This window comes from Folsomia candida, unplaced genomic scaffold, assembly GCF_002217175.1.
Source record: "Folsomia candida strain VU population unplaced genomic scaffold, ASM221717v1 Fcan01_Sc039, whole genome shotgun sequence".
NCBI lineage: Eukaryota > Metazoa > Arthropoda > Collembola > Entomobryomorpha > Isotomidae > Folsomia > Folsomia candida.
Window position 1 is genome coordinate 198,067 of NW_019091231.1, and position 14,911 is coordinate 212,977.

A 14,911-nucleotide genomic window follows, 5' to 3' on the forward strand; every position below is an offset into this window, starting at 1 on the left:
TAAATTGTCACCAGAGTTTAATAAATTTATGACCAGTTGGTGATAAATTCATAACAACGGCGGTGGAGTCATCAGTGTTTCGTTTCTTGCGGGTTTTTCTCATTTTTTGCACTGCAAAGCAAGAAATTCAAGGTGCAAGAAATGCAAGAAAGTGCAAGAAACACAGCGCCATCTACCGACGCGCCGTCAGAACTATGGCGACGGGAAGGAGTTTCTTGCACTTTGCATTTCTTGCGGGTAAAAATAGCTGCAAGAAACCAATTTCTTGCAGTTATTTCTTGCAGGTGGTTACTTGCACCCGAAACACTAGGAGTCATACACGTCTATATTTTGGGTATAATCGTAACCCCATTTCTAAGAGTGTACACGAAGACTTCTGTATTATCCTCGTATAAAATGGGAGGTCTGGCTTTTTTCATTTCTCACTGCAACGGACACACTCGTTTAGAAATAGTGCACTCAAACTAACCTGGTGTCAATCCAGTGCGGTGTTGTCACATATATTAGCACCGCGCGGTGTAAATTCCCCCCATTAACACCGCGTGGTGTCTATATGTGACAACACCGCACTGGATTGACACCAGGTTATTTTGAGGGTGGAATATTCATATTTTGGTGGTCATATTTAGATTATAAAATAAATTTTGAGTTTTTCCCTATCAATTCTCAGTTTTAGAGTTATATAAAAAGCAGGAGTTTTAAATACATTATTTAAAAAGATAAGGGTGGAATATGAGTGATATGTCGGGAAGGATGGAAAAATCTGAAAATAGGGAAAGTTCGGTTTCCGAAATGACGTCAAAACCAGACTGGAAGGGAAGTCACTACGATCGAGTATTGAACCTTTTTCTCACGGGATATCAAAGTGATTTGATTCTCCATCTGGGAAGTGAAGGGTTAAAGGTATTTATCCTGATAAATCTAACTTGATAATTATTTATGTACATATGTATGTATTATTTACCCGGGTGAAAAATTTAATGGATTTATGCAGAAATTTGGCCGGGTTTTATGCACAGAATTGGCTTGATTCTATAGTATAGAATCTATACAGAAACAATTTCAAATTTTTGCACAAGTTGTGCATAAAATGTGCAGAATTATGCTAAACCTTTCTGCAGAATATACCCGTCAGATGTTTTATGCATATATTTTCTGCAGAAAACATTGTTCCGGCCACGTGTGTAGAATTATGTGAAATTCGACATACGATTCGTCGAACGACATATGTACGTGTCAAATTCCAAGTTTGACACGTATGTCGTACGACGAATCGTGTGTCGAATTTGGAATTCGATATACGATTTTCACCCGATGGTTACCATATAAATTTATTTAGTAACGACGTGCACTTGTATGCGGGGTTTGAGTTTGAATTGCTGTGTCTCAACTTTCCCTTCTTCCATATATTCAAATGGCGATTTTGAAATCTATTCACCTCAGTGGGGTTTTTACAATATGAAGATTTTAATGCACATAAAAATCGATAATTTTTAGGTTTACAAAGTTACGGCTCTAGAATTTAGATTTTTTTCTTCTATCAGAAAATATTTAGTTTTTACTGATTATTTTTTGTTTATTTTGTATTTATTTCCTCATGGAAGAAAAAAATCAAAATTCTAGAGCCGTAACTTTGTAAACTTAAAAATTATCGATTTTTAGGTGCATTAAAATCTTCATATTGTAAAAAACCCAGAGAGATGAATAAGTTTCAAAATGGCCATTTGAATATATGGAAGAAGGGAAAGATGAGACACAATTATTCAAATTAAAAACCCGCATACTGGGGCATACAATGCCACCTTAACTGTGCTTACGTTTTGTTTCATTTAAAAATTTATAGATTCCCGTCCACCGAATATTTCTCCTCACCGGGTCACCAGTGCTGAACGAAATGCTCAAGAAAACCGGGGCGGATCTAATTATTAAAGACGACGTGGATATTCGAATTTTCAGGATGCTACTCAAGGTAAGAAACTTTAATTGCTGAGAAAGTAAAAAGTGTGCACTCTCAAGGACGGCGGAGGTTGGGGGACAAGTCGGCCCCCCTGGAGGTTCTGTATTTCTGGGTTATGCGATTATTCTTACCAACCGTAAATAAGTCAAAAACGGATGTACATATCAGAGTTATTTTAAAAAATCATTATTTCCGTTTAAGCAATTTTGTGCTCAAGTAAACACTAACAAACCAATATAAAAAATAGCGTCAGAATGATTCAAATGTCCTTTAAAATGACACCATATCTGAAAAAAATTAAGTATTTTTGACCCTTGACCTCGTCCTCACTATAACGTCAAATATATTAACATCCTTGAGATCGCGGTCAAATATCCTTCAATATGCCACCTCATATGACAATTATATATGTATTTTTTACCTTTGACCTCGTCTTCAAGGTCACGAGGTCAAAAATTTTAACGCCATTGAATTCGTGATGAAATTTCCTTTAAAATAACACCCCACATGAAAATTCAAGTTGAATTTAATTTAGACCACACCCCCGGAGCTGTGGGGTGTGGTCAGATTGACCCCATTTTCGAACTCGAGCCAGAAATAAAAATTAGAAGCACAATGGCGAAAACCGCTTTTGACTATGTTGAAGCATTCTAAAGGTATCCTGTTTACGGACGGACGGACAGACAGACAGACGGACATAGTGATGACAATAAGTAGCTGACGCTACTTATTGTAGAGCAAATGTCTCTTTGGGGGACAGACAGACGGACATATTTAGTGATATAAATCCCAAATATCTCTTTGGGACGGGAAAACACTTAGTTTGGCCTCATTTAAATCAAAAAGTATACGAGAGAGCGGAAAACTCCAGCCCACCATTTCCACCCCACCATTTCCAGCCCGTGATTAACCCCAGCCTGCGAGATTCAGCCCACTAACTCCAGCCCGTGATTATCTCCAGCCCGTGATTATCTCCAGCCCGTGATTATCTCCAGCCCGTAAATTTCTCCAGCTCGTATATAAAAGATTCTCGTTGGATTATGTTCATTTTTTAGTAACGACGTCACCTCCATTTCGTACCCGGTTGGAGACATACATACATAGATAATCACTACACTACTACTCAAAAATAGAGTGCATATTACGTCCAGCGGGGTACGATTTGTCTCCAAGTTATATAAATACTTAAATAATCATCTAAAGTGTATTTATTTATAATTAATTAATTATTTCTCCTCTACATACATAATTATGTATCACTTCCAGTATTTGTACACCGGAGAGACTGACGTGGAAATGGCGGATGCCCTTCACCTAATGCAGCTCGCAAACAAATATCAAGTCCAGGATTTGCGAGACCACTGCGCCACTGTTTTGGAGGGGGATTTGACTTTAGAAAATGTGCTTTCTTTGTTTGAATGTGGGATGGAATACGCTCACGGGGACTTTATCCAGTCCACGCTCAAATTCATTTGCAAGTAAGAAAATATGTACCTGTTCAAAAAAAACTTTTTCATTCAAACTTCAGTCATGCCGCTTTCTGACGGACGATTTTCATTCACACTCCTTTCATTTCCTTTCATACATTTCATTTCACGTCATTTGACTTCGTTTTTTTTTTACTTCGCCACATGTATAAAGCATATGGTTAAAAATACAAGGAGTGAGAAATCCTTTCATTCCAGTAAATCATATGAAATGACTGAATCTTTCACTCATTTTTATTCGAATCACGCGAACTTCATTTCCATTCATTATCATTGTCTATGTATCATGCTTACAAGGGACACTCACGACCTGTCGTTTGAGTCCAGGGTACCCACTATGTTTTTTAGAATCTACTAGGATCCCAGATGAAGGATTCATTCATATTTCCGTGTAAGACTCATATTTGGCGCCATGCCGTGGCGCCAAACTTCAAAATTTGCATTTTCGACCAGTTTCAAACCCCCATAACTTTTGCAGTTTATGTCGGTCTTTCAAAATTTTATGCTTAAAATGATCACAAAGGTCGAAATTTTTGAGAAAAAAATTAAAATAAAAAATTTATAATTTTTGAAATATTTTTAGTATTTTTTCGACGAACCCCCATTTATAAGAAAATTACGAGATTTTGCGAAAAGTTAAAAGTGATAATTTTGGAAAAAATCTCATTGCACACGAAAGTTGAAGTCCTTGTCACGATTTTTGCCAAAAATTTTGAAAATCCGTCCAGGATTTCAAAAGTTATGGCGGTTTCAAAAATAAAAACATACAAATTTGGCGGATTTGGCGCCACGCCATGGCGCCAAATATGAGTTTTACACGGAAATATGAATAAATCCTTCATCTGGGGTCCTAGGAGATTGTAAAAAACATGGTGGGTACCCTGGACTCAAACGACAGGTCGTGAGTGTCCCTTGTTAGTCACATGAATGAAAGTGAACAGGCATGTCGTCGGACTAATTTTAAAACCACGTAAGTGAACTCGTTGTTTAATTCTAAAACCACGTATGTAAGTGCACAACGAAAAACAAGGAAAATAACCTAACTGCAATTCCAAAATAATATGCAGTTAGTGTTCATATTTAAGTTTATACATAGTATGATCTTGCATAAATAATTAACTGCACGTTATTTTGGAATTGGAGTTAGGTTATTTTCCTGGTTTTTTGTTGTGAACTTCGTGGTTTTAGAATTAGTCCGACGATGTGTAAGCTCTGATCTGATAAATTATGTATGTAGCCTCTTAAGGAGTATAATTAACTATTTATAGACAGTGGCGGCAGAGGCAGGAAAACAGAAGGGCGTAGTCCCGCAAGAAATCAGAAAAATTGTACTTTTCCATGTCCCCCCTCTTTCTATATAATGCTAATTTCCCCACAACTTCCACCGCCACTGACTACAAAAAAATGCATTAATCCGGAAACGCTATGAGTATGTACGTATGTTTTGGTCATGATGCGGAACAAGTAGTTTTAGTAAAACTCGAAAAAATCCCAAATTTAACGTTGCGTTATATTCAGAAATACCCAACTCTTTGGCAGGAAAATGTCAAAATTAACATTAACAAAGGTATAGGAAAAATTCCTCAAGATTGAGAAAGAATTTATGTACGTACGTATTTCCAATCTTTCAGAAACCACAATTGTCTCCACCACAATCACAATTTTTCACGACGACTTTATAAATATTTAGTCTTCGTGGGAAATTAAACAATTTCTTTTAAAACGATATTTGCCCTCCTTACGAATCAAAGTGTTAAATACAGGGTGGTTTAAATGTCAGGTTACAACGGCAAATTTTTCAATTCGAAAAATTTGCATTTGTTACCGAAATTTTGCCTCTTAAATTCAATATTTTCAGAATTTTGCCACCAATTTTCCATAAATTTTGATCAAAATTAATAAAAATCTCACCCCCACATCCGTAACAAATGGAAATTTATGAATTTTCCCCGTTGAAAAACTTTCCATGGTAACCTGACATTTACATACATAAACCACCCTGTACATATTTTTCTAAAAAATTATTTTCATACTTGGTAATTTTATCGGACAGGAATGCAAGAAAAATTTTGAAATCTGATCACTTTACCACGCTTCGACTGGACTGTTTAATCGAAGTTATTCAACAGGATTCACTCCAAGTCGGGAACGAAATAGAGGTGTTTGAAGCAGTGTATCGGTGAGAATGAGCATAATTACATAATTACTTAATTTGCATAAATAATGGCCCTCCTCAGACACACGAAAAAATCGTGGCTTCGAATTTCGCTTTATTTTTCGCTTATCGATGGCATGGCAAAAATTATGAAAATTTTGTTCCGACATCAGCTAAGCGACCTTAACCCCACTTCTGAGTTGAGTTTCTGGTCCCTTACCCCAGAGCTCGCTTATCAGGAAGTAAGCTAAAAACGAAATTTGCCACCCATTTTTCCTGCTTTGGATGCAAATATCTTTGCAAAACCTGAGCATTGGCAGATAGTTCCATTTGCAAATTTGACGCTAATTATATTTGTGATTGATTGACACTACTTTGGTCCAAATCTGTTGGGAGACCTCCATTGTTAGTTTAAAAGTTAGCCTCTACTTTTCTCTCTCCACTCTACAGAGAGAACAGGAGAGGCTAACTTAACTAATGTTGGGTTAACGGGCTTATCGACGGGCCTATTTTGCACGTCGATTGACGGGCTTCTACACTAGTACTCCATAAAACACCATCAAATGTAGTATGGCCATGAATAATTTGTAGGTACTGTTTTTCATACCAATCATAACTTTGTCGATATTTTTTTAACTAACCGTTAAGATAGATGGTGGGTAAAATTCTATAGTTTAGCTTGATTTTCTTAACAACGAAACTCTCCCCTCAAAAATCTTCTAAATAAATATATCTAAATCCATATTCTCAAAACTTTAAAATTTCATAACAAAATATTTCGCGAAATTTTAAATTGACACGACCCTATTTAGAAATTATCACATGCACAGTCAAAGGGCCCTGGTCCTCACCTTAATAAATACATAATTTACATAAAAACAAAACTAAAAAAAACATCTTACCCATTTAGAATTTGTACCACCCAAAAAGTCCTCCTGAAATCGATTTATGTTTGGAGAACAAATTTTGAAATGTTTGGAAGACCACAAAATCAGATTTATTATTGGGATCGGTTACATGTCAAGGTCACTACGGCTAGGAAAAATATAAATCCAACCATCTACGACGACGACCAAGACTCGTCCGACCTTCTGCGAATTTATTTACCTGAGGCGATCGAAATTGACGTCGAGGATAAAGTGACGATAAGTTTTTCTGGCGAAATTGGACGTAAGCGGAATAACGAAGCATCTCGAGAGTACGAGCCTTGCGAAAATTATAATGTGAAGGTTGCAAATTATGGCGAATTCGTCACCTTATCCGAAGTCGAAGTAGGGATAAAAATCAGCCGCGGGGAGGGCAACGACCTGCTCGCCTTATGCTACGGTTTAATTGAAAAGTTGGAGTTGTTTAGTGTGAAATTGTTTAGTGTGTCGAATTTTGCATGAAGCTCATTTTTTTAATTACAATTGAAATAAAAAATTAATCTGTATGGTAGTGAATAAATTGTTGTTAAAACGTTCATTTAAAATTCAACGGTTTACAAGATAAATAGTTGCTAACATGATTATTATTTTCCTCTCATCGACTTCACCGATGCACGTTCAAATTATGTACGAAGATCTCTTATCAGCAGGAAGTAACTAATTATCTAGATAAGTACTAACCACGGGTCAGATAATGCAATCTGCCATGTGGGTGTCGTTACACTCTTAGAAATTTTGTTACGATTATAACCAAAAAGTAAACGTATGTATGTGACTCTACCGCGGTGGTTATACATATTTTTATTATCGAGTGGTTACAATTGTCACCGACGAATTATAAAGCTTCGCCGACTTGGTATTAAATTGTCACCAGAGTTTCATAAATTTATAACCAGTTGGTGATATAAATTCATAAACACAGCGGTAGAGTCGACCTTTTCATCCACTCTAAAATTATCCGGTAATAAGTTCTTAATACCGCTTACAGATGTATTACCACCTGTGTGGTAAGATAAGGTATTACTATCAGCGATAATATGGTAACGCTCTATTTATTACCATTTCTTCCACCAAGTGGTAGCAAAGACTACCATCCTGGTTAAGTTGAGAGTCTCAATTCGTCCACCACCTCGGCAAGGCAGTATTTAGTGTTATGCCACAATTGAGTTGTTACTGTACAGTAATAGCAGTATGTATCTACCGGCACGGTACAGTCATACATATATGTTTACCGCGTGGTAATACAATTTCCTAGAGTGTTAACTCGACCTTCAATGGTACAACGAGGACCTCTCCAAAATCTCATAGCACATATTACACTTTAACTATCCAAAACAGGTTTAAAAAATAATTCCAAGAATTATGTATATGAATAAATGCTAACTATGCTCATTTAGGTAATTATCCGCCACGTGTACATAATTCTGAGCCATGTTATGTATCCCTCACAATTTAAATCAATGCATATCGTGATAACAGAGCTTATCATAAATCCGACATTCTACTTTACCCAACGTATGTAACTAGCTTAAGCTGACAGTAGCACCAAGGACGAGAGACCCTGAGGGTCTGACCGTCTACATGTCATCTTCAGATCTTGATGCCTTTTGGATATGTTGGCGTTCCTCATGAGCCTACCAAAACCCTGAAGTGGTTTGATGCCATGGCCCCTTTTGCGCCCGCCACACCCACTCAAAAAATAAAAAACCACCTAAAAAAATTCATTGATTATTCAACATTTATTCGTTATTCACCATTCCTTCATTATTCATTTTATTCAAAATTCACAGTATTAACATGCATTTCTCAACTATCCCTATGTATTAAACCTTGCGTTAAAAATGAATGATAAAAGAAACTATTCATTCATTATTCATTCACACTAATTGAATAGATATTCACTAAATATTCATTTATTCAAAAATCAGAATAAAATATTTATTCAAATTTTGAATATTGAACGAATACTTTATTTATTCATTATTATGTAAATGAATGATTGTGAACATGTATGTAAATATGGCATTTAATGTTTTTTTTTATTTTACAGAAACGAGTACCTACCATCCAACCAGATTGGTCACCTTATGCAAACTATTCTTCACCCTAGTCGAGGCCTCCATGTGAGAGGTTCCCCTCTTGATGGCCACGGCGGGATAACTTTTCCCGTGTGAAACCCCATTCCTCGGATCCTTCCTAACATGCTCATTTCCCTCGTGGAGAAACATCCTGTTCGACTTGTGCATATTCCTGTTCGAATTTATGACCATAGTCGTTGCCACAGTGCAGTACTCCTCGTTCACGCTGGTAACCTAGATTCTTATTTTGTACACAGAATGTAGCTCTTTGTCTAACAAAGAATTCACCAGTTTTGGCGAATCGTTGCTTAGTTGGTGCGAATTACAAGTCTTGGAGAAAGTTGTTAGCAGCATTGCCAGGTGGCGCCTGCTGCCCGGTGTAATTCTGATCGTGCCCATTATCCAGATTCTGAGTAGCTTCGAAACCGTGATGCTCCTTCGGGAGGGTGAGGCCCTTAATGGAATCATGTTTTTTCACAATTTACGCAGACCGCGTTACTTTCACGCTACTAATTTTAAGCCCGGCTGCGCAACTGCTGTGTCAACTGGGAAATGGTGGGCATCCTCGTGGAGTGGTGGGAAGGTTGGACAAGGGAAGTATTACAGACGGGTGGTGAGATCGTTAAAACCGGTGAAAGTACGATTTGCAGACAACTTTGTGGATCACTTGAGTCCATTAATACTTCAGGAGTTTTACGCCCAACAGACGGGTTCTCTACTGCTTTTTGCGCACTCACAATAAAAATGCGAAAATAATAAATGAACTATACAGAGTGGTTTAAATGTCAGGTTACAATGGAAAATTTTCCATTGTAAACTGACATTTATAATAATCTGGCACCCAGTACATATATTCATATAGAATTCGTATTCATAATATATTAACGTTATAATTATATATGTTATTCATAGATTATTGTAATATTACAATAATATTGGTTGAGTCTTAATATATGTACTTATGCTCAGTATAAGTTATACTTATACTTACTTTAAAAAATATAAATCTTATAAAATTATTATAATTAAATATTATATCGATTTCGACCATGACCAAGATATTTAAGGGAGAAATTTAAAATTATATTTGACCAAAGATTTGAAATAAATCAAAATCCATCAAAATCTTTATTATGTAGCTTAAAGATAACTCGCATGAAAATGCCAATTTCGTATAAGAACTCCAATTGTCTTATATACCACAAAATTAAAAACTTTTTAATCTTGCACAAAATTTTTTAATTGTTTTCTGACAAGTACAAAAAACATGACATCTGCAAACTACATCTCATTCCGGCAATTTAATGACGAACTGCTTCGCCGTGGAGACCGGATCTGCTCCTGCGCAAGATAAAAAGTGGACATCCCAGTAGTGCAAATGGTCATGCACGTTGGACAACGGGGCGATGGAGTTGGCACATGTTGGATCCTCATAGACCTTTTTGGAACACACTTTTTCTTCCCCGGAAGGCGAGATCCATAATTCGTTCCCGTTGTGGACGTACCCACCCAAAGCATTTGGCGTATACGCAAAAATCCGCCTTATTTACGACCCGGGTAATTTGCATTGGTTGACCGTTCCAGTAGTCCGCGTAAGCCTGGTTTCCCAACCGGGGAGTGCCGTAGCCGAAATAGGCGTAGGATTTCGGTGTCGGAAAATCTGCGGGGAGTCGGATTTCTTCTTTTAGCAGGAAAAGGGTTAAAATCGCTGAAGCTGCGCCGAGACTGTGGCCTGTTGAGAAGAATACTTTTTCAAGGCTTCATAATTTGCACTTTAGCATAGCAGAAAATTATTGTAGAGAACTGAAAATGGAGGTCTCCCAACTGATTTGGACCAAACTAGCATCAATCGATCAGGAATATAATTAGCATGAAATTTGAAAATGACACTATCTGCCAATACTCCAGTTTAGCGAAGATATTTGCATAAAAAGATGAGAAAACGCACCCCAAGGCTGGCAAATTTTTCGTTTTCTAAAGTAGCTGCGCATTTTCCCGATTTTTATACAAATATCTCCGCCAAACCTGCGCATTTGCAGATAATTCCATTTGCAAATTCCATCCTAATTATATTTGTGATCGATTGACGCTAGTTTGGTCCAAATCTGTGAGCTTACGCTGTGAGACTTCCATTGTGAGTTTCAATTTTGACATTTAAAGTCATTTGGGAGCCCCTTTGGTCAAAATTGTCCAAACCTGGGTAACATTTCTAAAATCCAAATAGCCTAAATTTTCACAGTAGTTTAACTTGTGGTCAAAAGCCGCTTGACCAGCATATCCCGTCCAATCAGGTTTCTACCTAAATAAGTGAAACGTTGGCTGTCACAACTGATCGTCATACACTCTTAGAAACTTGTTATTGAAAAAAACTTAACGGTATTGATACGTGACTCTACCGCCTTGGTATTAATCGGTAAAACCATATTGGTATAGAACCGGTATTGAAATTATACCTCATGGAATAATTTTAATACTAATTGGTATTAATTTTTTTACCACGTAGTATTAATTCGATGCCGGATGAATACCACGCGGTAGAGTAACGTATACATAAATACCAACGATTATTGATTTTTCTAAGAGTGTAGTAATTTTTTTGCTGTAATCATGCCAATAACTGACAAAATTCCACAAGTAAACTTTTTACCAGCGTTCTAACGTGTACCAACAACCCCTAAAAAATACACCACAACAAAACCCACTTACCTATCACCACCACATCAAAATCGCCATTCTCTTTCAGCAGCTTGCCCAATTTGTCCACTACTTCCGGATAGAGTGAGTTAGTCGCGTTAATCATGCCCGTGTGGATCCATGTTTCGGGGCCTTTGCTCTTACCCCGCTCGAGCGGACTGGAACCCGTATCCAGGCTCAAGGTGGACGGGTGGATATCAGCCACCAGATTCGCCGTATTTAGCGTCCCACGATACGAAACCACGATCTCCTTGAGTTCCTTGTTAACCGCGATAAAAGCCAGCGTGTTGGCCTCCTTGTTGACAATTTGCGAGTGGAACTCGCCAAAACTTTGCGCTTTCTTACAGTACGGACACGTCCAGGCGGGAATGTCGAAACAGTACGCGGCCCCGGACAAGTAGACGTATTTCTTGGCTCGGGCGACATCCGGACCGTAGGAAGCGATCGTTATTGGCATCGTGGCGATCTCGTGGGGCGTCAGCTTGGCGGCCTGGTCACACTGACAAAACTTTGGGTGGGAAATTACGGACAAGGTAAAAATTAAGACGGCGTGAAGCTTGAAAATTTTAACCCAATGGATGACAAAAAAGGCATCCATTTCACCCAACTTGATGGAATTTATTCCAATTTTATTCGTAAATTTCTGAGACAAGTAGTAATGGAAATATTTTCCTAATTTTAAATTTATTTCCAAATTTTTAACTACTTCGTGACAATGCATTTATGCAAATAACTGAGCACAATGGGAATAAAGCACAAGATTTTACCCGTGACGAGCAGCAACTGCCTAGGTTGGAATTGTTCAATTGTTAAACAACTGTAACGTTGGAGGGCGAAGAATTACATGTATGGATCAAAAATAATGTATTAATAAACCGGTACAACACATGTAACCAAGGGGTGAAAGAAGTGTGTCAGAGTGTCCATCTTCGAACTCGTCCTGTCCCTTGACGTTAGGAGTTTACGTTCAAAATTTAAAGTCTCTATGTCTTTCCGTTCAAAAGTTATCGGAGCAACGGACAGACGGACATAACGATATTATAAAGGGCGTTCACCCCTTAATAAACCGTTGCAAACGAAATGTAGCAAAGGGGTGAAAACACACGGAATTATCTTTGTGGCACGCCCACAATGTCTTTCAGCACTTTCCTGTCATTGTCTCACATTACCCCACGTCTCATTTTTCCCCGTCTTGACACCGGCACCCGCATAGTTCAAATGTACACGACAATACCTTTCAATAGACACCCTACATGACAAAATGCATTTTTCGACATTCTACACCTCCCACACGGTCATGGAGTCGTCGCACGTCGAAATGATGGCGATTTCTGAAATCCCCTCCAAAAAATACGTCTAAAACGGTGGAAACAAAAAATTCGACGCGTTTGACCGTTGGCGTCATCACAGTGGCGCCGTGGCCTTATGACCTACATCGCCCACCTTCGAACTCATCCTGTCCCCAAAAATTAGAAACACGTTGACAAAAGCCGGATGACGAAATTCGAATCCGTTCTAAAGTTATCCTGGATACGGACAGACAGACAAGATATTTCCATAAAGGGGTTTTCACCCCTTAATAAACTGTGGTAATCATAGATGTAATCAAGTATCGCAGGTGGTATTCTTGTCGTTGCTCTACTTATGGTTCTACTTATCGTTGTCGTCGATTGTCGGTCGTCATTTCTGCTGTTTTTGTCGTTGCTGTTGAAATTATAGTCGAATCTCATGTTGCCCCGACCACATTGTTTCATGGCGGGAGCAATTGACTATTGTTAAAATGTTGCCCTCTGTCGTGGCAACATTTTTTGGTAAAAATCTCATTTTACCCCCGACCACAGCCCCTCACTACCAGTGGGTGTGGTCGAAATATTTGTAACGATTTATGGTACCCTATGGCGCAAACCGAATTTAAAAATGTCTTGTTTCGACGTAATGCCAATTTTTGTTATTTATGTTTGACCACTCCCCCTGACCTATGGTGGGTGTGGTTCTGAATTATGATTGTAATTTTTATTGTAGATCAACGTTATCTACAATATATATCGAAAGAAAAAATTAATTCCCAAAAATAAGATTGACCACACCCACTGATGGTAGTGGGTGTGGTCGTGGTGACCCCATCTTCGAACTTAACCTCCGCTAGAAAATTAGATGAATTATGGCGAAAACGGAATTAACAAATTTTTGACCTGTCGAAAGTTATCGTGGAGACGGACAGACGGACAGACAGACGTCCAGAGCATCCTCATAAAGCATCTGCGATACTTAATAATGAGAGCAACAATGGTTTTATGATTGAGTAGGTTTTTTATGTATGTATTTTACTGGGAAATATTAAGTACCACGCGATGCAGTTTTAGTTACGTATAACCAGGGTTCGCTACCCCGGGTTTTTGTGGGTTGGGGTCTTTGCGGATTTTTGTGGGTTGGGGTCTTTGCAGATTTTTGTGGGTTTTTGTAGGTTTTTCCTGGGTTTTTGTAGGATTTTTAGACAGATTGCAAAAAAATCCCTTAAACTACAACTTAGATCAATTCTAATTAACTTTTATGATTCATTATGAAATTTTGAGAATTTTCATATGCGACTCGAATTTCCATAAAATATCATTGCATATTTCCAAGTTTTCATGGTAGACATAATTTTCTATGTAACTTTCCAAATCAATGATAACGGTTAAAATTGCATGCTGAATTCGTATATTAAATTAGTTTTTCTGTAATATATAATTTTAGGAATTTTGGTTCAACCTGCCCCAAAATCTACAAAAACCCACAACAACCCAAAAATCTACAAAAATCCCAAAAACCTCCGGGGTTGGGTTTTTCTACAAAACCCCGGGGTTTGTTTTCCGAACCCTGCGTATAACCAGCGATAAATAATTGTTCGTAGTAAGATGACGTTGAGAATTTGTATGCAAATTGTGCAGGGGACATTCATAAATTATGTCGCGTAAATATCAAAAACTCCCCTCCACCGTATAACATGTATCACTCAGATGTGATATCTTTGGAGCCTTGGACCCCCTCCTCTTGCTTTCGCGTGACATAATTTATGCACGGTCCCGTATGCAAAATGAGACGGGCAAAATCACAATGCATTTTACGTATGTTGATTGTACATAAAAATATGCATTTTTAAGATGTGCAATGTAAGCTGGATTTTACCAGAAGATTAAAATTTCAGTAGCTTTTCCGTAAGTCTATATACATATCTCTTGAGTTTAGTTAAAACTTATGGAGGTAATATGAAAAATGTTCAGAGGACATCTCACAATACGATGGTGTGAAGTGTAACCCTCCGATTTGGTTTAAATTTCGAAATTAAGTTGTCCATGTGACATGGATCATGTCAATACAACCAACGTTTCTTGATGCAGTTTGTGCGATGGTCAGAAATTGCCAAAATATGTTAGGTCAAAGTTGAAAAACAGGCAATTTTTACCAAGCGGAGGAGGCAAACTCAACTTCAATTCCCTTCCCGTGCTAAAAATTGTACATTTTTCGACTTTAACCTCAAATATTTGGCCAAACTCCAACCATCGCACAAACTGCCTCAAGAAACGTTGGTTGTATTGACATTGTAGAATAATATAGTCAAATTCATGAGGAAA

The 14,911-nt window shown here is 37.8% G+C and overlaps 2 protein-coding genes across 3 annotated transcripts; one reads left to right on the plus strand and one right to left on the minus strand.

Moving 5' to 3' along the window:
* The first annotated feature begins 445 nt into the window (after positions 1-445).
* LOC110861238 (kelch-like protein 41a) lies at positions 446-9,442 on the plus strand. 2 transcript variants are annotated; one of them, XM_022110341.2, is made up of 5 exons: positions 446-903; positions 1,844-1,969; positions 3,224-3,435; positions 5,498-5,623; positions 8,576-9,442. In XM_022110341.2, the coding sequence occupies exons 1-5, from the start codon at positions 733-735 to the stop codon at positions 8,697-8,699; spliced, it is 759 nt and encodes a 252-aa protein (XP_021966033.2). In that variant the 5' UTR covers positions 446-732; the 3' UTR covers positions 8,700-9,442. The 2 variants fall into 2 exon arrangements, with proteins under 2 accessions (XP_021966033.2, XP_035700489.1); XM_035844596.1 differs by lacking the exon at positions 8,576-9,442 and adding an exon at positions 6,510-7,018.
* On the minus strand, positions 8,926-11,754 carry LOC110861239 (feruloyl esterase A). The gene is made up of 3 exons (XM_022110343.1): positions 11,310-11,754; positions 10,109-10,335; positions 8,926-9,057 (listed from the first exon to the last, which is right to left on the minus strand). The coding sequence occupies exons 1-3, from the start codon at positions 11,752-11,754 to the stop codon at positions 8,926-8,928; spliced, it is 804 nt and encodes a 267-aa protein (XP_021966035.1).
* Positions 11,755-14,911: the final 3,157 nt, after the last annotated feature.

What these genes read in the sequence shown, in the direction of transcription:
- LOC110861238 (XM_035844596.1), top strand. Translation starts at nt 733, where the DNA reads ATGAGTGATATGTCGGGAAGGATGGAAAAATCTGAAAATAGGGAAAGT. An exon ending in TTTTCAGGATGCTACTCAAG is followed by an intron (nt 1,970 to 3,223) that starts GTAAGAAACTTT and finishes TATCACTTCCAG; the next exon opens with TATTTGTACACCGGAGAGAC. An exon ending in ACGCTCAAATTCATTTGCAA is followed by an intron (nt 3,436 to 5,497) that starts GTAAGAAAATAT and finishes TTTATCGGACAG; the next exon opens with GAATGCAAGAAAAATTTTGA.
- LOC110861239 (XM_022110343.1), bottom strand. Translation starts at nt 11,754, where the DNA reads ATGCCAATAACGATCGCTTCCTACGGTCCGGATGTCGCCCGAGCCAAG. An exon ending in TTTTGATGTGGTGGTGATAG is followed by an intron (nt 10,336 to 11,309) that starts GTAAGTGGGTTT and finishes TCTTCTCAACAG; the next exon opens with GCCACAGTCTCGGCGCAGCT. An exon ending in ACGCCAAATGCTTTGGGTGG is followed by an intron (nt 9,058 to 10,108) that starts GTACGTCCACAA and finishes GATTCCATTAAG; the next exon opens with GGCCTCACCCTCCCGAAGGA.